Source organism: Muscardinus avellanarius (assembly GCF_963383645.1).
Source record: "Muscardinus avellanarius genome assembly, chromosome: 13".
Classification (NCBI taxonomy): Eukaryota; Metazoa; Chordata; class Mammalia; order Rodentia; family Gliridae; genus Muscardinus; species Muscardinus avellanarius.
Window position 1 is genome coordinate 30697912 of NC_137799.1, and position 19096 is coordinate 30717007.

The following is a 19096-nucleotide window of genomic DNA, read 5'->3' on the forward strand; positions in this document are numbered from 1 at the left end:
CTCATATATCTATACTCAAGGTATTCAGTTTCTTTATCTTTCATCTAGAAATGATTGGTGTCAAAAGAATGGTAGCATAACACTCACTTTATGATAACAAAACACTTTTCCCTAAGACACTGGAAGGCATGTTGCTAACTTGTATGAGGCTGAAAGAAAGGGAATGGTCATTCTGTTTACTCCATAAGGCCCTTATCACATTTGTTTTAATTATTTTTAAACTTTTATTTGTGCATTGTAAGTATATATCACAGTGAGATTCAAAATGTTACATACAGCTCTTGGTGTATTTCCTTCAGTGTCCCTCGCTGCTCCCCTCTCCTCCCTCATGTACATGTTAGATTGTAGTGGTACCTCCATATGTGAACACAGCATTATTTGAACTGTTTCCTCCCTTGATCTTCCTTTTCCTCTTCCCTCCGTCCCACAATCCCTTCCACTCTTTCTTTGTTTGTTCTATGTTTAATTCATTCAATGGTGCATTATAATCTCACATCATAATCTCAGTTCATAGTGAAGGTGATATACATGCACACAGAACTTGTTGGGCTTTCTCCTGGCTCCCTCTCCATTCTCCCTCACCCCTTCCAAACAGGATACTGACACTGACGTTGCTATTCGCACATAGGTATATAATGTCAATGGAAGTAATTCCTTCATTGCTTCTCCCTCCCCTCCCCTTCACTCCCCTCCCCTCCCCGTTCCCCTAGACTAGCTTCCCTGAATTCACTGAAGTTTTTCCTCATTATCTGGAGTTCCTCTGGTATCCTGATTACTCTCTAGCTTCTGCATATTAGAGAAAACATATGACCCTTCATTTTCTATGACTGGCTAATCTCACATAACATAATGTTCTTCAGGTCCTTCCACTTTCCTGGATTAGCCTCCATAATCTACTGAAGTGAAAAAGCTTCTAGAGTCCTTCTTCTTCTTCTTATTATTATTAAAGTGGAAAAGTCCCATAGGCCCCAAAGTGAGATAGCCACAGTCGGCCACATCCAAGGAGCCATTGTAATAGAGTTTCCTGGATCAGCTATATAAGGCCCTTGCCACAGTTGGGTTTTTTCAATTAGTACGGGGAGCTCTTGGTTGTGACCTGTTAGACTTCAAGACAGCAGTTTGGTTTGGTGGCCTTGTATCTGATTTTGGTTTGGTGGCCTTGTATCTGATTTATTGGTTTGGTCTTTGGCTTTTTTTGTGTACATTTGTTTGTTTGAGTTTGTTATTGTACTTTTGATTTTTTTTTTTTTTTTTTTTTTTAGTTAATATCAGCAGAGTTAGTTGCTACTGTGGCCTTTGATGGACAGTACTAGGAAAGAGAGAATAGAGAGGCCAGACCAGGCCTTGCAGCCAGCTCTCCCTGTGAGGACAGCCTCATGGACAATTATATGACACTGAGGGACATTGGCAAGAGTGGTTTTGCCTGGGTCAGACTGGCCCATCATATCCTCACTGGTACCAACGTGTCTGTGAAGGTCTTGCCTACATTTAGCGACAACCCCTTCCTTCCATCTGAAACAGACATATAAAGATAGTAGAGCACCCGAAACATGGTCCAGCTGTTTGAGATCATAGACATGACCAACTACATCTACCTGGTGATGGAGCATATGAACGGGGAAATGGGGGAGGACTGCTGCTATGTCGCATCTGGCAGTCAGCAGGCATGGAGGAGGCTCAGAGAATATTCAAGCAGGTTGTGAGTGCGGTGCACTACTGCCATGAGAAGGGCATCCTTTATAGGGACCTGAAGCCAGAGAATATCCTCCAGGCCATGGAAAGGAATGTCAAAGTCACTGACTTTGGGCTGAGCTGCTACTTCGCCACCCGCCATCTGCAGTACTGCCTGCTTTGAGGTCAGCCTGGGTAAGTGATTTACTTGTTTTAGTGAACATAAGAGCAAAATACTCTATAAATGGCTGTGGAAGACACACTGTGGCCTGTCTCACAGTGGTGGAGACACAAGATACAAGAAACTGTCATGGGCCCAGATTTCTACCCCTGGTTCTGTCACAAATGAGCTGGTGGCCATCAACAGGCCATGTCAACTCTCTGACCTCTTTCTTCACCTATGAATCAGGAAGGCTGGACCAGAAAACTTCTAAGGGTATTAGCAACTGACATTCTCTGAGAGTCTGATGTTAGAAAGGAGATTTGAGCCTTGTTTTTGTTTTGATTTTGCCTGACAATTTCAGGATAAATCTTGCTTGTGATAGCTCTCCAGTGCTCTATCAGTGTCCAAGTTCCAGGGAGAAACAATTTTAAGTGCATATGTGAATCTAAAGAAGTCTTGGTTACAACTCTGAAATTACATCTAACCTGGTCAATTGTGTGACTCCAGTGATCTTAGGAATTCACCAGGCATAGTTTAGGATGCTACTCCCTAAGATCTCTTGACTGTGAAGACTCACATCTCAGTGCTCATTGTTTAGATATTCAGAGTAATTCCCCAGGGAAAACCTTGGCCTAGTATAGGTGAATGACCAGCCCCAAGAGCAGAGTGAACCAGGTCTTAGTGGTGTTTGGGCTGTCTGGTCAGGGTTCCAGTCACACTGTGGTATGTATTGAAGAGCATGTGTCGCTGTAGCCCTTGATCCATTTTCTGCCACAGTTCTTACCTATGAAGACACATATGCTTGTTTTTCTGTGGTGACAGAAAAAAACAGAACACTGCAGACATCCTTCAGAACCTGACAGGAAGAAAACATTTCGGATTATCTGGTGAAGACATATGTGCAGATCATAGCCAAGAGGTGGGTATTTACCAAACTTGGTCTGTGCTTTATCAGTGCTGATTAGAGTGATTAAAGGCCACAAATAGTGGATCCAAATAGTGGGGGAATTGCCAGATAATAACTTGATGTTTCTCTTGGAAGTTTAGGATATTATCCCAAAGTAGAAAACCTGATAGGCGTTATTATGAACATTCAGTTGTTAACTTAAAAAGTTGAAGCTGCACAGCCGGGCGTGGTGGCGCACGCTTGTAATCCCCGCACTTGGGAGGCGGAGACAGGAGGGTAGCACAGGTTCGGAACCGGCCTCGCTGGCTTAAGAGACCCTGTTTCCAAATATATAAAAAATAGGTCTGGGAGTGTAGCCTGGAGGTAGAAGCGTTTCCAGAAACCCCAGTACCACCAAAAAAAAAAAAAAAATGTTGAAGCTGCATGATATAAAATGAAAACAAATGTGGATTTAAGTATTAATTCTACTACTCACTAGAGTAAATGGCAACCCCCATCCTCTAAAAATTTTTAGTTTGTATAAAATGGGCTATTAACATTGCTCATATAACTTTATTGTTAGTAGATGTAAAGTGTCTTGGATGTTCTTAACATGTATGGACTCAGTGACAGTACGTGGTGTCACAAAGAGGGCCCTGGGAAGACTAAGAAGACTGACTCACAAGAGCCTTCCAGTTTCTGGACATAGTGTTCAGTCCTGGTTTCTGCTCTGGAATGTTGTACTGGCGGCCTTCCTATCAGCTTGGTCAGTTGTGTCTCTGGGTTAGTAGTTCTCAATGACTTTAAATGATAAAAATATGCTGGAATGATAATGATTGAGAGATTCAGAGAAAAGCATAACTTATCCATATGTCAAATTTAATACAATATCACTTTGAATTGAAAAAGCTTCTAAACTTGTCACATCTTAATTTATAAAGTGGTTCTGGTCAAACCTTCATCTATAAGGTGGCCCTTACGTTGGTTTAATTTGAAGGTATGATTTTCATATCATGGTTACACTTTACCCCCATGCCACATTCCTAGCAGGTCCTAGGGACTGAAGGACAAGTAGTATTCAGGCTATTGGAATGAGCCCAAGTCTAACTATCAAGATCATCTGTTTTTCTTGTTTTAAAACCCACTTTCCACTCTGAGTTTTGAAGGGACTAAGGAAGGAGGGAAAGAACAAATTCTTAAAGTTGATATATCTACTGGAAAATGAGGTATCTTGTATGGCTGCCTCAAAAATCGTCTGTGCTCCTGCTTCCCTACTTTATACTTTGCCTTTTCTCTAAGGGCCAGGACCCACAGAACTCTTGTGTAGAGCAGAAACAAAGCCATATAGTGAGACTCATTCTTGGGAAGAGTGAAGTTCATCAGTGGAGTGAAGCCTGTCATCTTATGGCACCCCTATATTTTCTGTATGGTAAGAGCACTGCTTTACTACTTTTTTTTTTTTTATAAATCTCCATCTGGGTGAAAGAGGAGTATATGTATATAAGTAAGAGCCACTGGCTATCACCATCAAGTGTTCAAGTTCACCTAAAGATGGATGGAAAAGGAAAAGGCAGAGAAGCAGTTGTATACTTCCATGACACCAAAAGGGTTTGGGAATAGAGCCATCTCTGAACTCACACCAGAGATAAAGGCTATCCACATTGACTACAACTAATACCACTACCACTTAGTTTCCTATGTGAAAATTTTCAAAGGAACATTGAAAGAGAAAACGCTCTCTGTCCACACTGACTACAATTAATACCACTACCACCCAGTTTACTATGTGAAAACTTTCAAAGGAATATTGAAGTAGAAAACTTCTAGACATAACCCAGAGCTAGTGCCTCTAGTTTTTCTGATGGGGTTTCACCTCCAGAGTCAGTCTTCTTTGCCTTACTAGGAAACTCATCTGTTCTTTGAATCCCCGAGGGCTAAATAAATGAGAGGTGACTGTACTTTTCTGTTTTTCAATTTTCCTTCAGACAAATAATAATGTTCTATGTTACATTTGTAATTTATATTAAAATGTAAAATAATATAGTTGCTGAGACAGGCTATCAGGAGAATGTGGAAGTGTGAAGTCTCAGATTCTGAGATTGAAGATCTCAATTAAAATAAAAAATAAGGTTGTCATAGAAAAAGCCTAACACATGTGTGGCAGTAATTTCTTTCTGGCTTTAAAAGCATGCTATTTTCTTAATGAATGTAACAACATTTATGGTAAAAATGGTAAATTACTACTCTCTCAGTACTTTATAGCAACTGCTCTAGAGAATGTAATAAAAATATAAAATTCAGTAAAAAGAATCAGAATACACAGATTAGCTTTTATTAGGTCAAACATTTCCATACCCATAATGAAATCTTATTAAAACAAAGACTTTTTTGGTATAGTACTGGGAATGGAACCCAGGGGACATTTTACCTCTGAGCTATACCTCCAGCCCTATTTTTTGTCTTTTTATTTAATTTTTATTTTTATACAGGGTCTGATTTGTGAAGGGCCTCGCTAAGTAGCTGAGGCTGTCCACGAATGGTGATCCTCTAGTCTCAGCCTCCCGAATGTTGGGATTCCAAGCATGCATCACCACGCTCGGCATAAACAAAGACTTATTAAGCATCTTTGTTAAATAGAATCCAAAATGAAGTAAATATTAGTAATTACAATGAAGACACTTTAGCATATAAACTAAGACTCTTCAAAGATTTTTTTCATACCAAACCTACTATATTATGTTCCAAGTAAGTGACTAATAATGAATATGAAAACCACATTAATAAAGATGACACAAATGACAATTTGCTTTTCCATGGCAAAACATATTCTTAATATTTTAATGAATCCTATTAGATAGTACAAAATCAGTTTTACTGGACAAAAAAACTAAAAAAACATCTCAGGGAAATGGATATAACAAAAAGTTTGATAATTTTATTAATAATATAAAATTATTGTCACAAACATAGAAATATGACACCATCATTTGGATTAGAATTGTTACCATCATTAGTGTTGTCAACATAAAGAGAGCAATAAATGAAAAAGAAATTTTGAAACAAATGAAACATCAAGATGTTGAAACAGTAGAAAGTATCTGTTAAGCAGGATGCAAAATGAAGTAAATATTAGTAAACTTAATTATAAATGAATCCATTTCAGCATATAAAACAAACATTCTTCAAGGACTTGTAATACCAGGACCTAATAATATGATTCTCCAGTTGGTAGATAACATTAGCACAGGACAGAAATGCCATGGGGCAAATGAACTCTTAGTTCCTCAAATGGGGGTGACAAACAAGAGGTGGCTTTGAAAAGTGCAAAAGTTGGGCATGGTGGCTGAGGCAGGAGGATCACAGGTTCAAAGCCAGCCTCAGAAATTTAGTGAGACCATGTTTTCAAATAAGATATAAAATAGGTCTGGAGGTATAGCCTGGAGGTATAAATAACCCCTGGGTTCTATCCCCAGTACCACATACACACACACACAAAAAAAAAAAAAAAAAAAAAGTGCAAGGGGCATGGTGAATTAACTTACCACCTCCTTCAAATAAAAGTCAGGATAACTATCTTGGGAGAATTTAAGCACCATTTGCAGACACCTCTTATACCAGTTAATGAAATATTTTGTATTTCAGTAGGAAACTATTTCAATGGTGAAAATGATGTAGGAATCAGAAGCATGTTCTGCTGGGACACTAGGTAGTTGACGCTTTCCCGAACTGGAAAAACATTTCATAATTAGGCATATAAAGTTGTTGACTGAATCAAATTTGTTCTAAAGATAAATCCATGCCTAGTGAGAGAGCTTACCAGCCGCTACCACTCTGGGATCCTCATGAGACAGATGCCTCCCAGCTGCACGACTATCCGCACTCTCATTCCACCAAAGAACATGAACTGCAGAAATAAACCAAAAATTGTTTGTAAAGAGCATGGCATTAACAAAAATACAGAGAAATGAGTAAAAAAATGTCCTATTATTTTAAATTAAAATAATAATATCAAAAAGGTAAAACTAAGCCAGTCATGGTGGCGCACGCTTTTAATCCCAACACTTGGGAGGCTGAGAAAGGAGGATCGCGGTTTGCAGTCAGCCTCAGCTACTTAGTGAGGCCCTTTACAACTCAGTGAGACTCTGTTTCAAAATAAAGAATAAAAAATAGGGCTGGAGATGTAGCTCAGAGGTAGAATGTCCCTGTGTTCCATCCCCAGTACTGCAAAAAAAAAAAAAATATATATATATATATATATAAATATATATATATATTTATAATATTTTCACTCAGAATCAATCTCCCTATACCAATTAATGGTATTTAAAAAATCAATAAAAGTATTTTCAGAGGGGAAAAGATTATAAAAGGAATAAATTATTTCTTGAGGTTTTTTTTTTTTTTTTTTTTCGGTACCAGGGATGGAACCCAGGGGCATTGTTCCCTCTGAGCTACTCTTCCCAGCTCTAATTTTTTAGTATTTTTATTTATTTTTATTTACTTATTTTTTGGTAGTACTGAGGTTCCTGGAAACCCTTCTACCTCCAGGCTACACTCCCAGACCTATTTTATAGTTTTTTTTTTTTTTTTTTGAAACAGGGTCTCTTAAAGCCAGCACAGCTGGCTTCAAACCTGCACGATCCTCCTTTCTCCGCCTCCCAAGCACAGGGATTACAAGCATGCGCCACCACACCTGGCTTTCTTGAGGTTCTTTTAGCTATTAATAATTTTTTGTGGCACTGGGAATGGAACCCAGAGGTATTCTGCCTCTGACCTATACTCCCAGCTCTATTTTTTAATTCTTTATTTGAAAACAGGGTCTCACTAAGTTGTAAAGGGCTTCACTAAATAGTTGAGGCTGGCTTTGAACCTGTGATCTTCCTGTCTCAGCCTCCCAAGTACTGGGGTTACAGGTATGTGCCACCATGCCCAATTAGTTATGAAAAATTGATCATGTTGATGTAATAAGAAAAATAGTTTAGCATTTAAAAAAGATTTTATAAGATGTTAACATTCTTTTTGTGTGTGTGTGTGGTACTGGGGTTCCTGGAAACCATTCTACCTCCGGGCTACACTCTCAGACCTATGTTACATTTTTTTTGGAAACAGGGTCTCTTAAGCCAGCAAGGCTGGCTTAGAACCTTCGCGATCCTCCTGTCTCCGCCTCCCAAGCGCCGGGATTACAAGTGTGAGCCACCACACCCGGCTAAGATGTTAACATTCTAAATAAGTAAGACATGACTGGTTCTCTTAACCCTTAATTAAAAACTATAGACATATTGACATAAAAATCACACAGTATCATGAGATCCTGATATAAGGAATTTTTCAGTAGAATGCCAATATACATTTCATAGAAATGTCATAGAAGAAATGGTCAATTATACCTCTGTTGAGTATTCCATATTCTGCATGGAAAACACCAACTAGTTTTGTGTAGCCTCGATTGATATGGGTATGAACTGCCTTTTTAAATGCGTCACCCCACAGAGCTGGGCCACCAGGTTTCATTTGAAAAGTAGCTAGTTCATAGACTCCTAGAAAAAGGAGAAAAATCATTATTTTACTAAAGGTACTCAAACAATTTCTAATCACTTCTCTGTCTTCAGTAGAAACCTAGTCTACACATGGATTTGGAGGATCCTATATGTTTATATAGACATGTTTCTTATATTTGCATTATTTTTATTGCTTTTAAATTTAGAAAGTCTTCTAATTTTTAAGAGTGAGTTATTAAGCTTAACCATGCAAATGATTAAAAAAACCTTGAAGCTATACACGTATAAGATATTATCTGAAATATTTTTAATCTAAAATAATCTGCTAGCAAAATAATGAGAATTTATAATGAATAGGGTTTTTTTAGCTTCCCGAGTCTATACTTTTAGAAAAGAAATGAATAAAATATTTTTCCAATCTCTCTTATATTTTTATTTTTTTCTCAGTTTGTACCACTTTTTTCTTTGAGTATTTCCCCCTTGTAAGTTGCCGTTTCTAATATGAAGATCAAAGAAAACAAGAGAACTGAAGAGATGTCTTGAGTTTTGAAGGAAAAAAACCCAAACAAATCTACAGAGATGGTTTTATTGTCCCTAAATGTCCAAGTATATAGCTGAAATGTATTTAATCTTCTGGACAGAAATACATAATGATCAGAGAGAAATAAACTAGAGGACAAGTAGATGTGAGAGGTAAAGGAAAGCATGCAAAGATACTTAAGAACTGTGATCAATATAGAGGCAGAGACCTGCTGGACACGACACAGTATGAAAGGCCGACCAGTTATACAGTGCCGAAAGCTGAAGGGAGATCTAAGTTAGGATCCAAATAAAGCTCTTCAGTTTTTTTTTATAGTGCAATTTAGAATACACTACAAAAGTTGGGAATAATTGGGGAAATAAGATAAATTTAAATTAGTTTTCTAATCTGACCTTGATTTAAAACTGGATTGAGATAATAGTTTCTCTTAAGTCAGCAAGAAATGAAATCAGCAAGAAGATATGAAGATATATCTTAGGGAATTATTTTCAAACTGAGAAATAAGAAAGAGGAAGATAGAAAAGTTAGATTATAGTCATAACGCTTGACAATTTCAGTTAATTATTTGCCCCCAAAGAGTTAATTTCATAATCCAAGATATACTTATGATTTGAAATTAGTTAAAAATTATGGAAAATAATTTATATTTAAACATTTATATTGTTTTAAAATTCTGACTTTATTTCATATACTGTCTCTTACCTATCTATACATGGTCCCTGCTCCCAGTGGAAAATTTTTCTACATTTACTGACAATGTAGACTTTAAAAAAAATAAAATATAGTATCTCCTTTATCTAGAGTTCCCCTTACGACCTATTTTCTCCCTAGTTTCTGCATATCAGGGAGAGAATCCAATTTATTATTTTTGTGACTAATATCACTTAGCATAATGTCCTCCAGTTCCATCCATTTTCCTGTAAATGACATAATTGTGTTTTTCTTTATGGCTGAGTAAAATTTAATTGTGTACATATCCCATAGTTTTGTAATCCATTTAACTATTGATGGACACCTTGGCTGGTCCCATAGTTTGGCTATGGTGAATTGACACATATGCATTAGTTTGGTAGTTTGGTTTCCATTCTTTTGGGTAGATACCCATAGGTGATATTGCTGGATCATACAGTAAGTTCATTTCTATTATTCTGAGGATCTGTCCTGAGGATCTATTCTGAGGATACTGTTTTCCAAAGTGGTTGCACTAATTTGTAATCCCACCAGCAATGTATTAGAGTTCCCAGTTCTCCACATCCTTTCCAGCATTTGCTGTGGTTTGTATTTTTAATGATTGCAATTCTAGTTGGAGTTAGGTAAAATCTTAGAGAAGTTTTGATTTACATTTCTCTGACTGCTAACGATGATGAGCATTTTTTCATAAATGTATTGGCCATTTGCATTTCTTCTTTCATGAAGTGTCTATTTAGTTCACTTGCCTAAAATGGGTCATAAGAGGAACTCTAGACGAAAGAGATACTATAGATGAGCAAATAAGGCGACCTAACTGAGGGGATAGGAGGGGGGAAGAGGGAAATTCTCTAATGCACATGATGTACTTTAAGAAACATATCAATGTCAATCAGTAAGCCAAACATGAGGAGAGAGGGGGAGGGAATGGGGCAGGAGTTGGGTAAGGGCTTATTGGGTAATGTGTGCATGTATGTCTTCGCCATCTTGTACCCCATTAAGATGTATGACTATAGCCGGACGTGGTGGCGCACGCTTGTAATCCCTGCGCTTGGGAGGCAGAGACAGGAGGACCACGCAGGTTTGAAGCCAGCCTCAGCTACTTAGTGAGGCTCTCAGCAACTTAGTGAGACCCTGTTTCCAAAAAAGGTCTGGGAGTATAGCCCAGAAGTAGAAAGCTTCTGGGTTCCACCCCCAGTACCACCAAAAAAAAAAAAAAAAAAAAGAAAAGAAAAAAAAGATGTATGACTACAATGCACCAATAAAAAATTAAAAATAATACAGCTAAATTTACCAATCTATATAATCTCAATTTAGAAAAGTTCTTCGTTAATTATTAATTTTCATTTTCAAAGGACAAGTAAAGGGAAGTTCAATTTAGTTTTATCTCAACAATCACTGTAATGTTACTACATAAAACAAGGGATTTGTTTTATTGTTTTCTGGTGGAATTTTATTATTCCTTAAGATCTTCAGTATTTTGTCCATTAAAGCTCAAAATGCTACAAAGGAAGACTTACCGTCTTTTGGGGGTTTTTCTAATTTGCACCATGGTACCAGGTAAGTAATCTCACTCTCTTGTTTATCAATTAAAGCCAAATTTGGAATGAGGAATTGTTCTTGCCACTCCTTATCGTTGGCCAAAGCTTTCCGAACTGCAGTTCGATGAGCAAAATTATCTGTGGGAGAAAAGAATTCATAAAAATTCAAAATTCAACCTAAAATCACCTGAACTTCTCTCTGGATTTCATCCAGATCAGCAAACATTAATCCGTAGCATATAGGAATAATGTGTTATATCTTCAGAGATACCAACATGAAGTGAGGTGACATCTGCTCTAAAGTTGCTCATGGTCTCAAGGAAAACAGAAGCGCAAATGACTGTGATGTCCTAGAAGGGGCTTCAGAGGTCCTACTACTTTGTAGGAGCTCATGTGGATTAAGTAAATTATAGCATCTTTTTGTGGTCAGTTTCTTAATGAAATGGAGATAGTACTATAATAGTCACATCTAGGGTAGTTATGAGGACTAAATTAATTAATATATGAAAAACCTTAGAATAGTGTTTGGCATGTAATTAGTATTCAGTTAATGTGGACTGTTTTTATTAATCAATGGCAACATTTAACTGGTAGTTCCAGTTTAGAGAAAGACACTTTTCCTTTGGTGATGGCAGGTGGTCAGTGAAGGTATACTTTGAATCAAATTATAAGTGAAATTAAAATGTACTTGGTAAACCTCTCCTTTGAATAAAGAGCTTTTAAGGAAATAGTGCTAATTTATTCCTCCTGCACTTCTTTCTTTCTTTTTTTTTTTTAAGGTACTACGGATGGAACCCAGCATCATTCTACCTCTGAGCTAAACCCCAGCTCTATTTTATTCTTTATTTTGAAACAGGGTCTCACTAAGTTGTGGAGGACCTCACTAAGAAGCTGAGGCTGGCCGCGAACCTGCTATCCTCCTGTCTCAGCCTCCCAACTACCACACCAGGCTCTTTTCTTTTTATTAATAATGTGCTTTTTATTGGTGCATTATAGTCTCATGTCATAATATGTTGACAATGACATACATGCATACATTACTTATTTCTTTTTTAAGGTAACCAAGCAGATACATACATGTCTATACATGTCATATATACACGCTTATATATATGTACATATATATTTATAGACATGTATATATACATACACATATATGCATATATTTACAATTAGCATATTATGAAATGAGTGGTAAGAATTATGTAAGATTTATGTAGGAATAAGAAGTAATACTTATTGTGCTGCTTCAACGAGGTGTATCAGGACTTCATTTTTAAAATTGGTGCATTGTAGTCCTACATCTTAATGGAGAGGCATATATGCACACATCACTCAATTAGCCCTTCCTTAATTTTCACCCCATTTCCACCCCCTCCCTCCTTCTTATGTTTGGCTTAGTGATTGACTTTGATATGTTTGTGAATGTACATCATGTACATTTCTTAATGGCCATGATTTAATTTCTATCACTTTTAAAGCATAAGTTGTGTTTTCATGCAGCTTGTTCTATTACAATGGAGAACAAAACAAAACCGTGCCCATGTTAGGTATAGGATATTTTTAATAATAAAGTATTTTAGGAATATTAATTTGGACACTGATGTCCAAACACCTCATGAAATTATTAAGAGTCCTTTGGGCACCCCCAAGTCCTGATGTGGATTATTTAAGACACTGAAATAACAAACATTCTGGGGGTTCTTGTAATTGTTATTCTTTCTTTGGGGTAGGTAAGTACCTCTGTGGGAAGATCTCTGATTACTTTTCTTTTACCTCTCCAGAGTAGTATGACAGGGAATTCCTAGAAACCATAGGGTGCAGAAATGAAACAAAAGTGGTTTCTAAACATAACAAAATAAGTAAATCTCAGAGTTGAGTGAAATGTTTAAAGTGTGATCCCCTCATCCTCTATTTACTTAAAGCCCCTAAATATTTGAATTGTGTCTGCTAAACTATGATTTCCAGCTCTATTTTGCTAGTAAGAAAATATATTTTTCTTTCCCTTTTGAGAACTTAACCCACTTGGGCTTTTGCAAGGATTGATTTAAATTTTTTATGGATCATTTTTCCAAGAGACCATTCTAAACTTTTTCTGAGAATTAAAGTTCAGTTTACCAAATTATTTATGATACAATATGTACTGTGTATAATAACTAAAAATTTTGAGTCAGGGGTTCTTAAGAGAACAGTAGGGAGAGTAATTACTACATTTTAAAAAATTTCTTTTGTACTACATTACTTTTTAAAGACTTCACTTAACCTGTTTGTATCTATAGCAATATAGATCCAAGAACTAAGTAATATAACATTTAATACAATTAAAATTGAACATTTAGGCTGGAAGATTCATACCATATTTCCAGATATGAAACACTTTACTCAGTCTGCCTCCAAATTCTACACTCCAGTATCCAATCAATTCAGAGTGAGCTGTTCGAAGATGAACATTTTTCTTAAAATTTTCCAAGAACTCATTCATTTTTGAGGGTTTCAGATAATAGGTACGGAATTCATAGAATGTTCCATCATTTTGTCTGGGGCCTGTAGCAAAAGATGAGCACACCTGTAAAAAAGAATAAAGCAAATTTAAATATTTGGGAGAAGACAGGATTTATTATGTTATAACCAAATCTAAGTCTGAAAACAAGCATCACACAGTAGTCATAATCTATGTTTGTACTGGTAAATCTCGAGAGGCTTGTGTTTACATAGAGATGTCAATAAAGATTGTTACTCTTAAAACATGCCAAATATACTGTTTTGTGGTGGGGGTTCACTTTTTTTTTTTTTTTTTCATGAGAAGTTGCTTATATGGCGGCATTGGTGACTTAATGATATTCCTTTACTTGGAGAACTCCAAGTAGGATTCATATAAGTTTACAAAGAGCTTTCCTAATTTAGCTAATATTCCATCTTTAGTCAACAATACTGGAGTTATGTACCTAAAGAAATTTACAAATGCTATATGTATATATTTTTTGCAGGCAGAAATGTTACTAGCAAAAAACCATTTTTTTAGATTCTTAAAATATGTCTGTGGCCAGCCTCAGCAACTTAGTAAAACCCTGCTTAAAAAAAAATTAAAAATAGGACTGGGGGGTATCTCAGAGGTGGAACCCTGTATTCAATCTCCATACCACAAAATAAATAAGTAAAATAAAAAATTGGAAAAGCTTTTTAGGTTGAAGTATTTCCTACATTGATTAAGAAAACCATTGGTAGAAGATGGCGACCGAGAAAAGCGGGGCTTAAGAGTCCCGCTAACAACCAATCTCCATTACCACAAAAAGAGCGCCTTTCATAGCCAGAAAACACCATCACCAGAAAAACAAAAAAAACCACCAGGCTCCAGAGAGAAAGCGGACTGAGAACAGAGCTCAGGGCCACAGAGGAGACACACGCGCCCGAGGACGCGGCAGCAGCGCCATACTGCCGGCGGCAGCGGCGAACTCAACGGATGGCTACAGCAAGCCAGGTGAGCCGCTGCGGAACAGCCAGGCGGGATCTTTCAGCGCAGACAGCATTTAAGGCTCCCAGTGGCTGAGCTCAGCACACGCTGCAGGGATTCAGAGTGGAAATCAAAACCAGAGAAGAAAAAATACGGCAGCCTCATGGCCGAGGGCGTGGCAGAGGCGCCATATTGCCACCGGCGGCAGCAGCAGTGAATTCACCGAGTCCAGTACAGCTACATCTGCGTACTCAAGAACAGTGAGTCAAATTGCGGGCCCCAGAGGAGAAATCGCAGTATTGGGCCTCCTGGGACTTGACCCAGTGAGGGAGTGGTGGTGGCAGAGATATCACACCATAGGAGAACGTGCAACCTGGCACCCCCCATAGTTTAAAGCAGCCTCTATCGACTCCCTGGGTCGGAGACTCTGTGATACAACCCAGTAAAGGAGTAGTGGCAGTAAAGGAGTAGTGGGGTCTGAGATAATACAGACTCGAGATCCAGAGCACCTTAAGTGAAGCCATAGTGACCCAAGGGAAGAACCCAGAGAAGGCACAAACCTCCGAAATCATGGGAAAGAGGAATAACACTGGAGTAATGAATGTGCACAACCCCACAACATCAGAACCTGATAAAACAGAAAATCAGAGATTTCTAGAAGATCAAATCAGGAAAATAACTGTAGAAATAATAGAGGTGCTTCTAAAAGAACTCAGAGAGAGCCAAAAAGAGATAAAGGATGCAATTAATGAAGTAAAGGCCTCAATTCAAAGCACAAACAACCGATTAGACCACATGGAGAACAGAATCTCGCTCTTAGAAGATGAGCAATCCAAAAATGAATGCATAGTTTCTAATCTAGAAAAAAATATCCAACAGCAGGAATCTGACATTGAAGAAATATGGGCCCATCTTAAGAGAGCTAACCTAAGAATAATTGGAATAGAGGAGGGAAAAGAAAGTGATACCAAAGGGATCAACAATCTCTTCAAGGAAGTAATAGCAGAAAATTTTCCAAATATAGAGCAAGAGGTTGATACACAGATCCAGGAAACTTATAGAACTCCCTTTAGACAGGATCGGAGAAGAGGATCCCCACGCCATATAATTGTCAAAATGACCAATGTGGAAGCCAAGCAGAGAATCTTAAAGGCAACAAAAACAAAGGGCCAACTGACATTCAGAGGCAAACCAATTAGAATCACTCCAGACTTCCCAAACCAAGTCATGAGAGCCAGAAGGGCTTGGAGTAACATATTCCAAACTCTGAAAGAAAACAACTTCCAGCCAAAAATTTCCTATCCAGCAAAACTTTCTATCAAATTAGATGGAGAAATAAGAAGCTTCCATGACAAACAGAAACTGAAGGAATTTATGTCTTCAAAACCAGCGCTAGAGAAAATACTCAAAGAGATTAACTACAAAGAAGAAATAGGTAACACTCACCAGAACCAGAGAAACAAGAGTTTCCATCCAACAGACAACTAAGATTGGTTATCTGTGGAGATTCATTATTTATGTTAGTCTTTTACCTATCTCTAAGTTGTATTGTTTGCCTTTATTGTTGTTAATTTTTAGGATTTCTAGTTGGAATATTAATATACCTTCAGATATAGCATTTGGAAATATTTTATCCCATTCTATTAGTAACTTTTAACTCTGTTTACATTGTCTTTGGATATACAATATTTTCTTTTATTTTTTAGGGAGTTTGTATATTCTTCTGTTGCCTGTGCCATTGAAATCATATCCAAGAAATCACTGCCAATTTCAATGTTGTGAGGTTTTATGACCCAGATTTTCTCCTAAAAGTTTATAGTCTTAAGATTTATATTTAGGTCTTTTATCTATTTTGAGTTAATACTTGTATATGGGATTAGGTAAAGGTCCAATTTTATTCTTTTCCATGTAATTATTATTTTTCAACAATATTTAGTTAAAAGATTATTATTTCCACCACCAAATGTTCGTGGAAACCTTGTCAAAAATAACTTGACAATATAGGGAAGAATTTAGCTCTAGGCTTGTATTTAACTCCAATGGTCTATATATCTGCCTTTAGAACAGTACTACACTGTTTCAATTATTGTAGCTTTATATGGTTTGAAATCAGAAAATATATATCTGCTAGCTTTGTTCTTTTTCAAGATCGTTTTGGGTATCTAGAATTCATATTCCATATTAGGATAGATTTTTTTCTGAAAAATAAATATATAAATATATGATAGTTTCACCTAAAAAAACAGAAAAAAATATGCTCTAGTAAGAAAGAAAGCAAAAAGAAATATTGAAATGCTATCTTTAAATCATCAAATGCTTGGTATCAGACAAATGAAACTGTTATGTGAGATTATCATTTTTAATTTTGGATAAATTGCTATAATACTAGATGTCAACCACTAAGCCAAGCATGGGAAGGAGGGATGGGGAGAGAATGGGGTGGGGATCGGGTGGGGGCTGACTGGGCGATGTGTGCATGTATGTCTACAAAAGTTTGTATCCCACTATGATGTATGAATACAGTGCACCAATAAAATAAAATTAAAAAAAAAAAGAAAACCATTGGTCAAAAATATTACTAAAATGTCAGTTATTAGGATACCATGTGCTGTTCAACTCCATTAAACTATAGTGGTAGTGTATAAATGGTAGAAAAGAAAAAGTCAAGGAGTCATAATTATCTGAGTTGGTATTAGTGGATGCAGTATGAAGGGCATTTATGACATCCAGTTGTACCATTTTAACGGGAATATCTCATCAGAACTATTGACTCTCTTTAAATAGTCATATACTGAGTATGGAGAATTTTTAATTCTTTTTTTCTGAGTGAACCTGACTTTCACTAGGAAATGCTTTGCCAGAAATATCCATGTATGTTTTCCTGTACATGAGTATGTATATATATATACACACAAATATTTATATAGCATTCTACTTTACAGACTCATGTAAGTGAGGTTACCATGTGTTCATTTGCTGAAGCTAATCATACCAGAAAACCTGATAAAGCAGATTTGGTACCTACAAAGCTATGGATAAATTAGAGCTTACCCTGACAACTGAGCATGTTTAGAGAAAGCATAAGACTTTTGCTCTGATGATTTTTGTTTATTTGTATATATGGCTTAATATAATTATAGCATTTTAGTTCATTCTGTTCATGCCTGATGTGAATTATTTTCTGATTGCCCAAATGACGGAGCTTGTCATAAAAAACAATTGCAGCTGTCTCTATGTTTGGTGAACATTGTTTTTTGTGCTTTTTAACCAAACTCTAATGACAAGGCTAGAAGAATAAACAACTGCCTAGTATCTGTAGTTTAAAAAATAATACAAATAAAATATATCAGAAAATTGATCAAAAGAACATTTGTAACAATTATTTTTAGGATGATTTTAAAGACTATATTTGGAGGATGGAATAGTTGGTCAAAGACACAATTTTAATATCTTTTCCAGAAAAAACTACAGAGAGGAGTTTTCAGGGAGAGAGGAGTGGGTTTGAGGGGCTGAAGTGATAGAGGTGTTTGTTGCTGAGCTGGCTAGAATTATGCTGGGGCAGAAATCATTAGTCCTTGATGCTCCCTTACCACCAAGTTAGGACTCATTTTTGCCATCAGTGACTAATCATTTATAAGACATGTTGGTAAAAATGTAAAAACTCAAGGTTTAAAGAAAAGTTGTAAGGGTATATTCCATGGCCTTTCCCCACTTAGACAGTCAGAAGAATAAAAATGGCACTATAATTGGTCTCTTTAATTCTTTAACCCCTCTCCTATCCTGCCACATAAGAAAGAAGTAAAAGCCTAAACTTGGGAAAGGAAAAATAATTTCTAGTTAAAGCCACGGTGACAGTTAAGGTTGGGTCTCAAGCTCCATTTTGAATATTTCTCATCTAAGGCTAGAAGAGTTTAAGTTTGTTAGGAAGCTCCTGTTCCTGCTTGGCTTGGCGACCAGGACAGCTGGGCAGGGTCCTGCTACACAAGGACTCTGGACTGTTTCTCCGCAAAATCCTCAAAATGTGCACATTTCGTTTCAAAGGCGGAGGGCAGTTAGGTAACAAGCGGTGGACCCGCCCTTTCTCTCCCTCTGTTCATCGTTGACCGGGTACTAGCCAGCGGGATACTACCCAGCTTGCAGGGCCTCCCGGGCCACGCCCACCCGGGCACGCCCCTCCACGCCTCCGGCCACGCCCCCTCAACGCAGGCGGTCCAGACTGGGTGGGGCGGGGCCACAGGTCGTTGCGGAGCGAGGGCGCATGCGCAACGCTCCTGCCCTGTCCCGCCCTCGCAGAGCCCCGCCCCCGCGCGCCCCCGCGGCCCGTACCTGAGGCGCGAGCGCGCGCGCCGCCTGAGTCCTGGTCAGGATGCTCCGGAGGGCGAGCATGGCGCGGCTGGAGCGCTGGGCGAGGGCCCCTCTGCGATGCTTCCTGCCTTGAAAGGCACGGCGAAGGGACAGTGGTGGACGCAGGCAGGGCGGGACTCAGCTCCGCCCCGGAGTGGGTGGTGTCCTCCCAGACCCCGTGTTTCCTCCCACGTTCTGGCCCCCGAACGTCAGAGGCGACGTGAGACCCCGCGGAAAGCTGCGGTGGCTCTTGTTCCACCTCTCTGCCCACCCCCTGCAGCCCAAGGCGCAGCGACGTGGAGTTTGTGGATGTT

At 38.0% G+C, this 19096-nt stretch overlaps 1 protein-coding gene across 1 annotated transcript; it reads right to left on the bottom strand.

The window, feature by feature from the left end:
- Positions 1 to 6369: 6369 nt before the first annotated feature.
- On the bottom strand, positions 6370 to 18824 carry NIPSNAP3A (nipsnap homolog 3A; the record flags this gene model as incomplete). The annotated part of the gene is made up of 6 exons (XM_080709370.1): positions 6370 to 6446; positions 6538 to 6624; positions 8108 to 8257; positions 10967 to 11125; positions 13343 to 13553; positions 18765 to 18824. 6 exons carry the CDS (start codon positions 18822 to 18824, stop codon positions 6370 to 6372), a joined length of 744 nt encoding a protein of 247 aa, XP_080565496.1.
- Between the last annotated feature and the right edge of the window lie 272 nt (positions 18825 to 19096).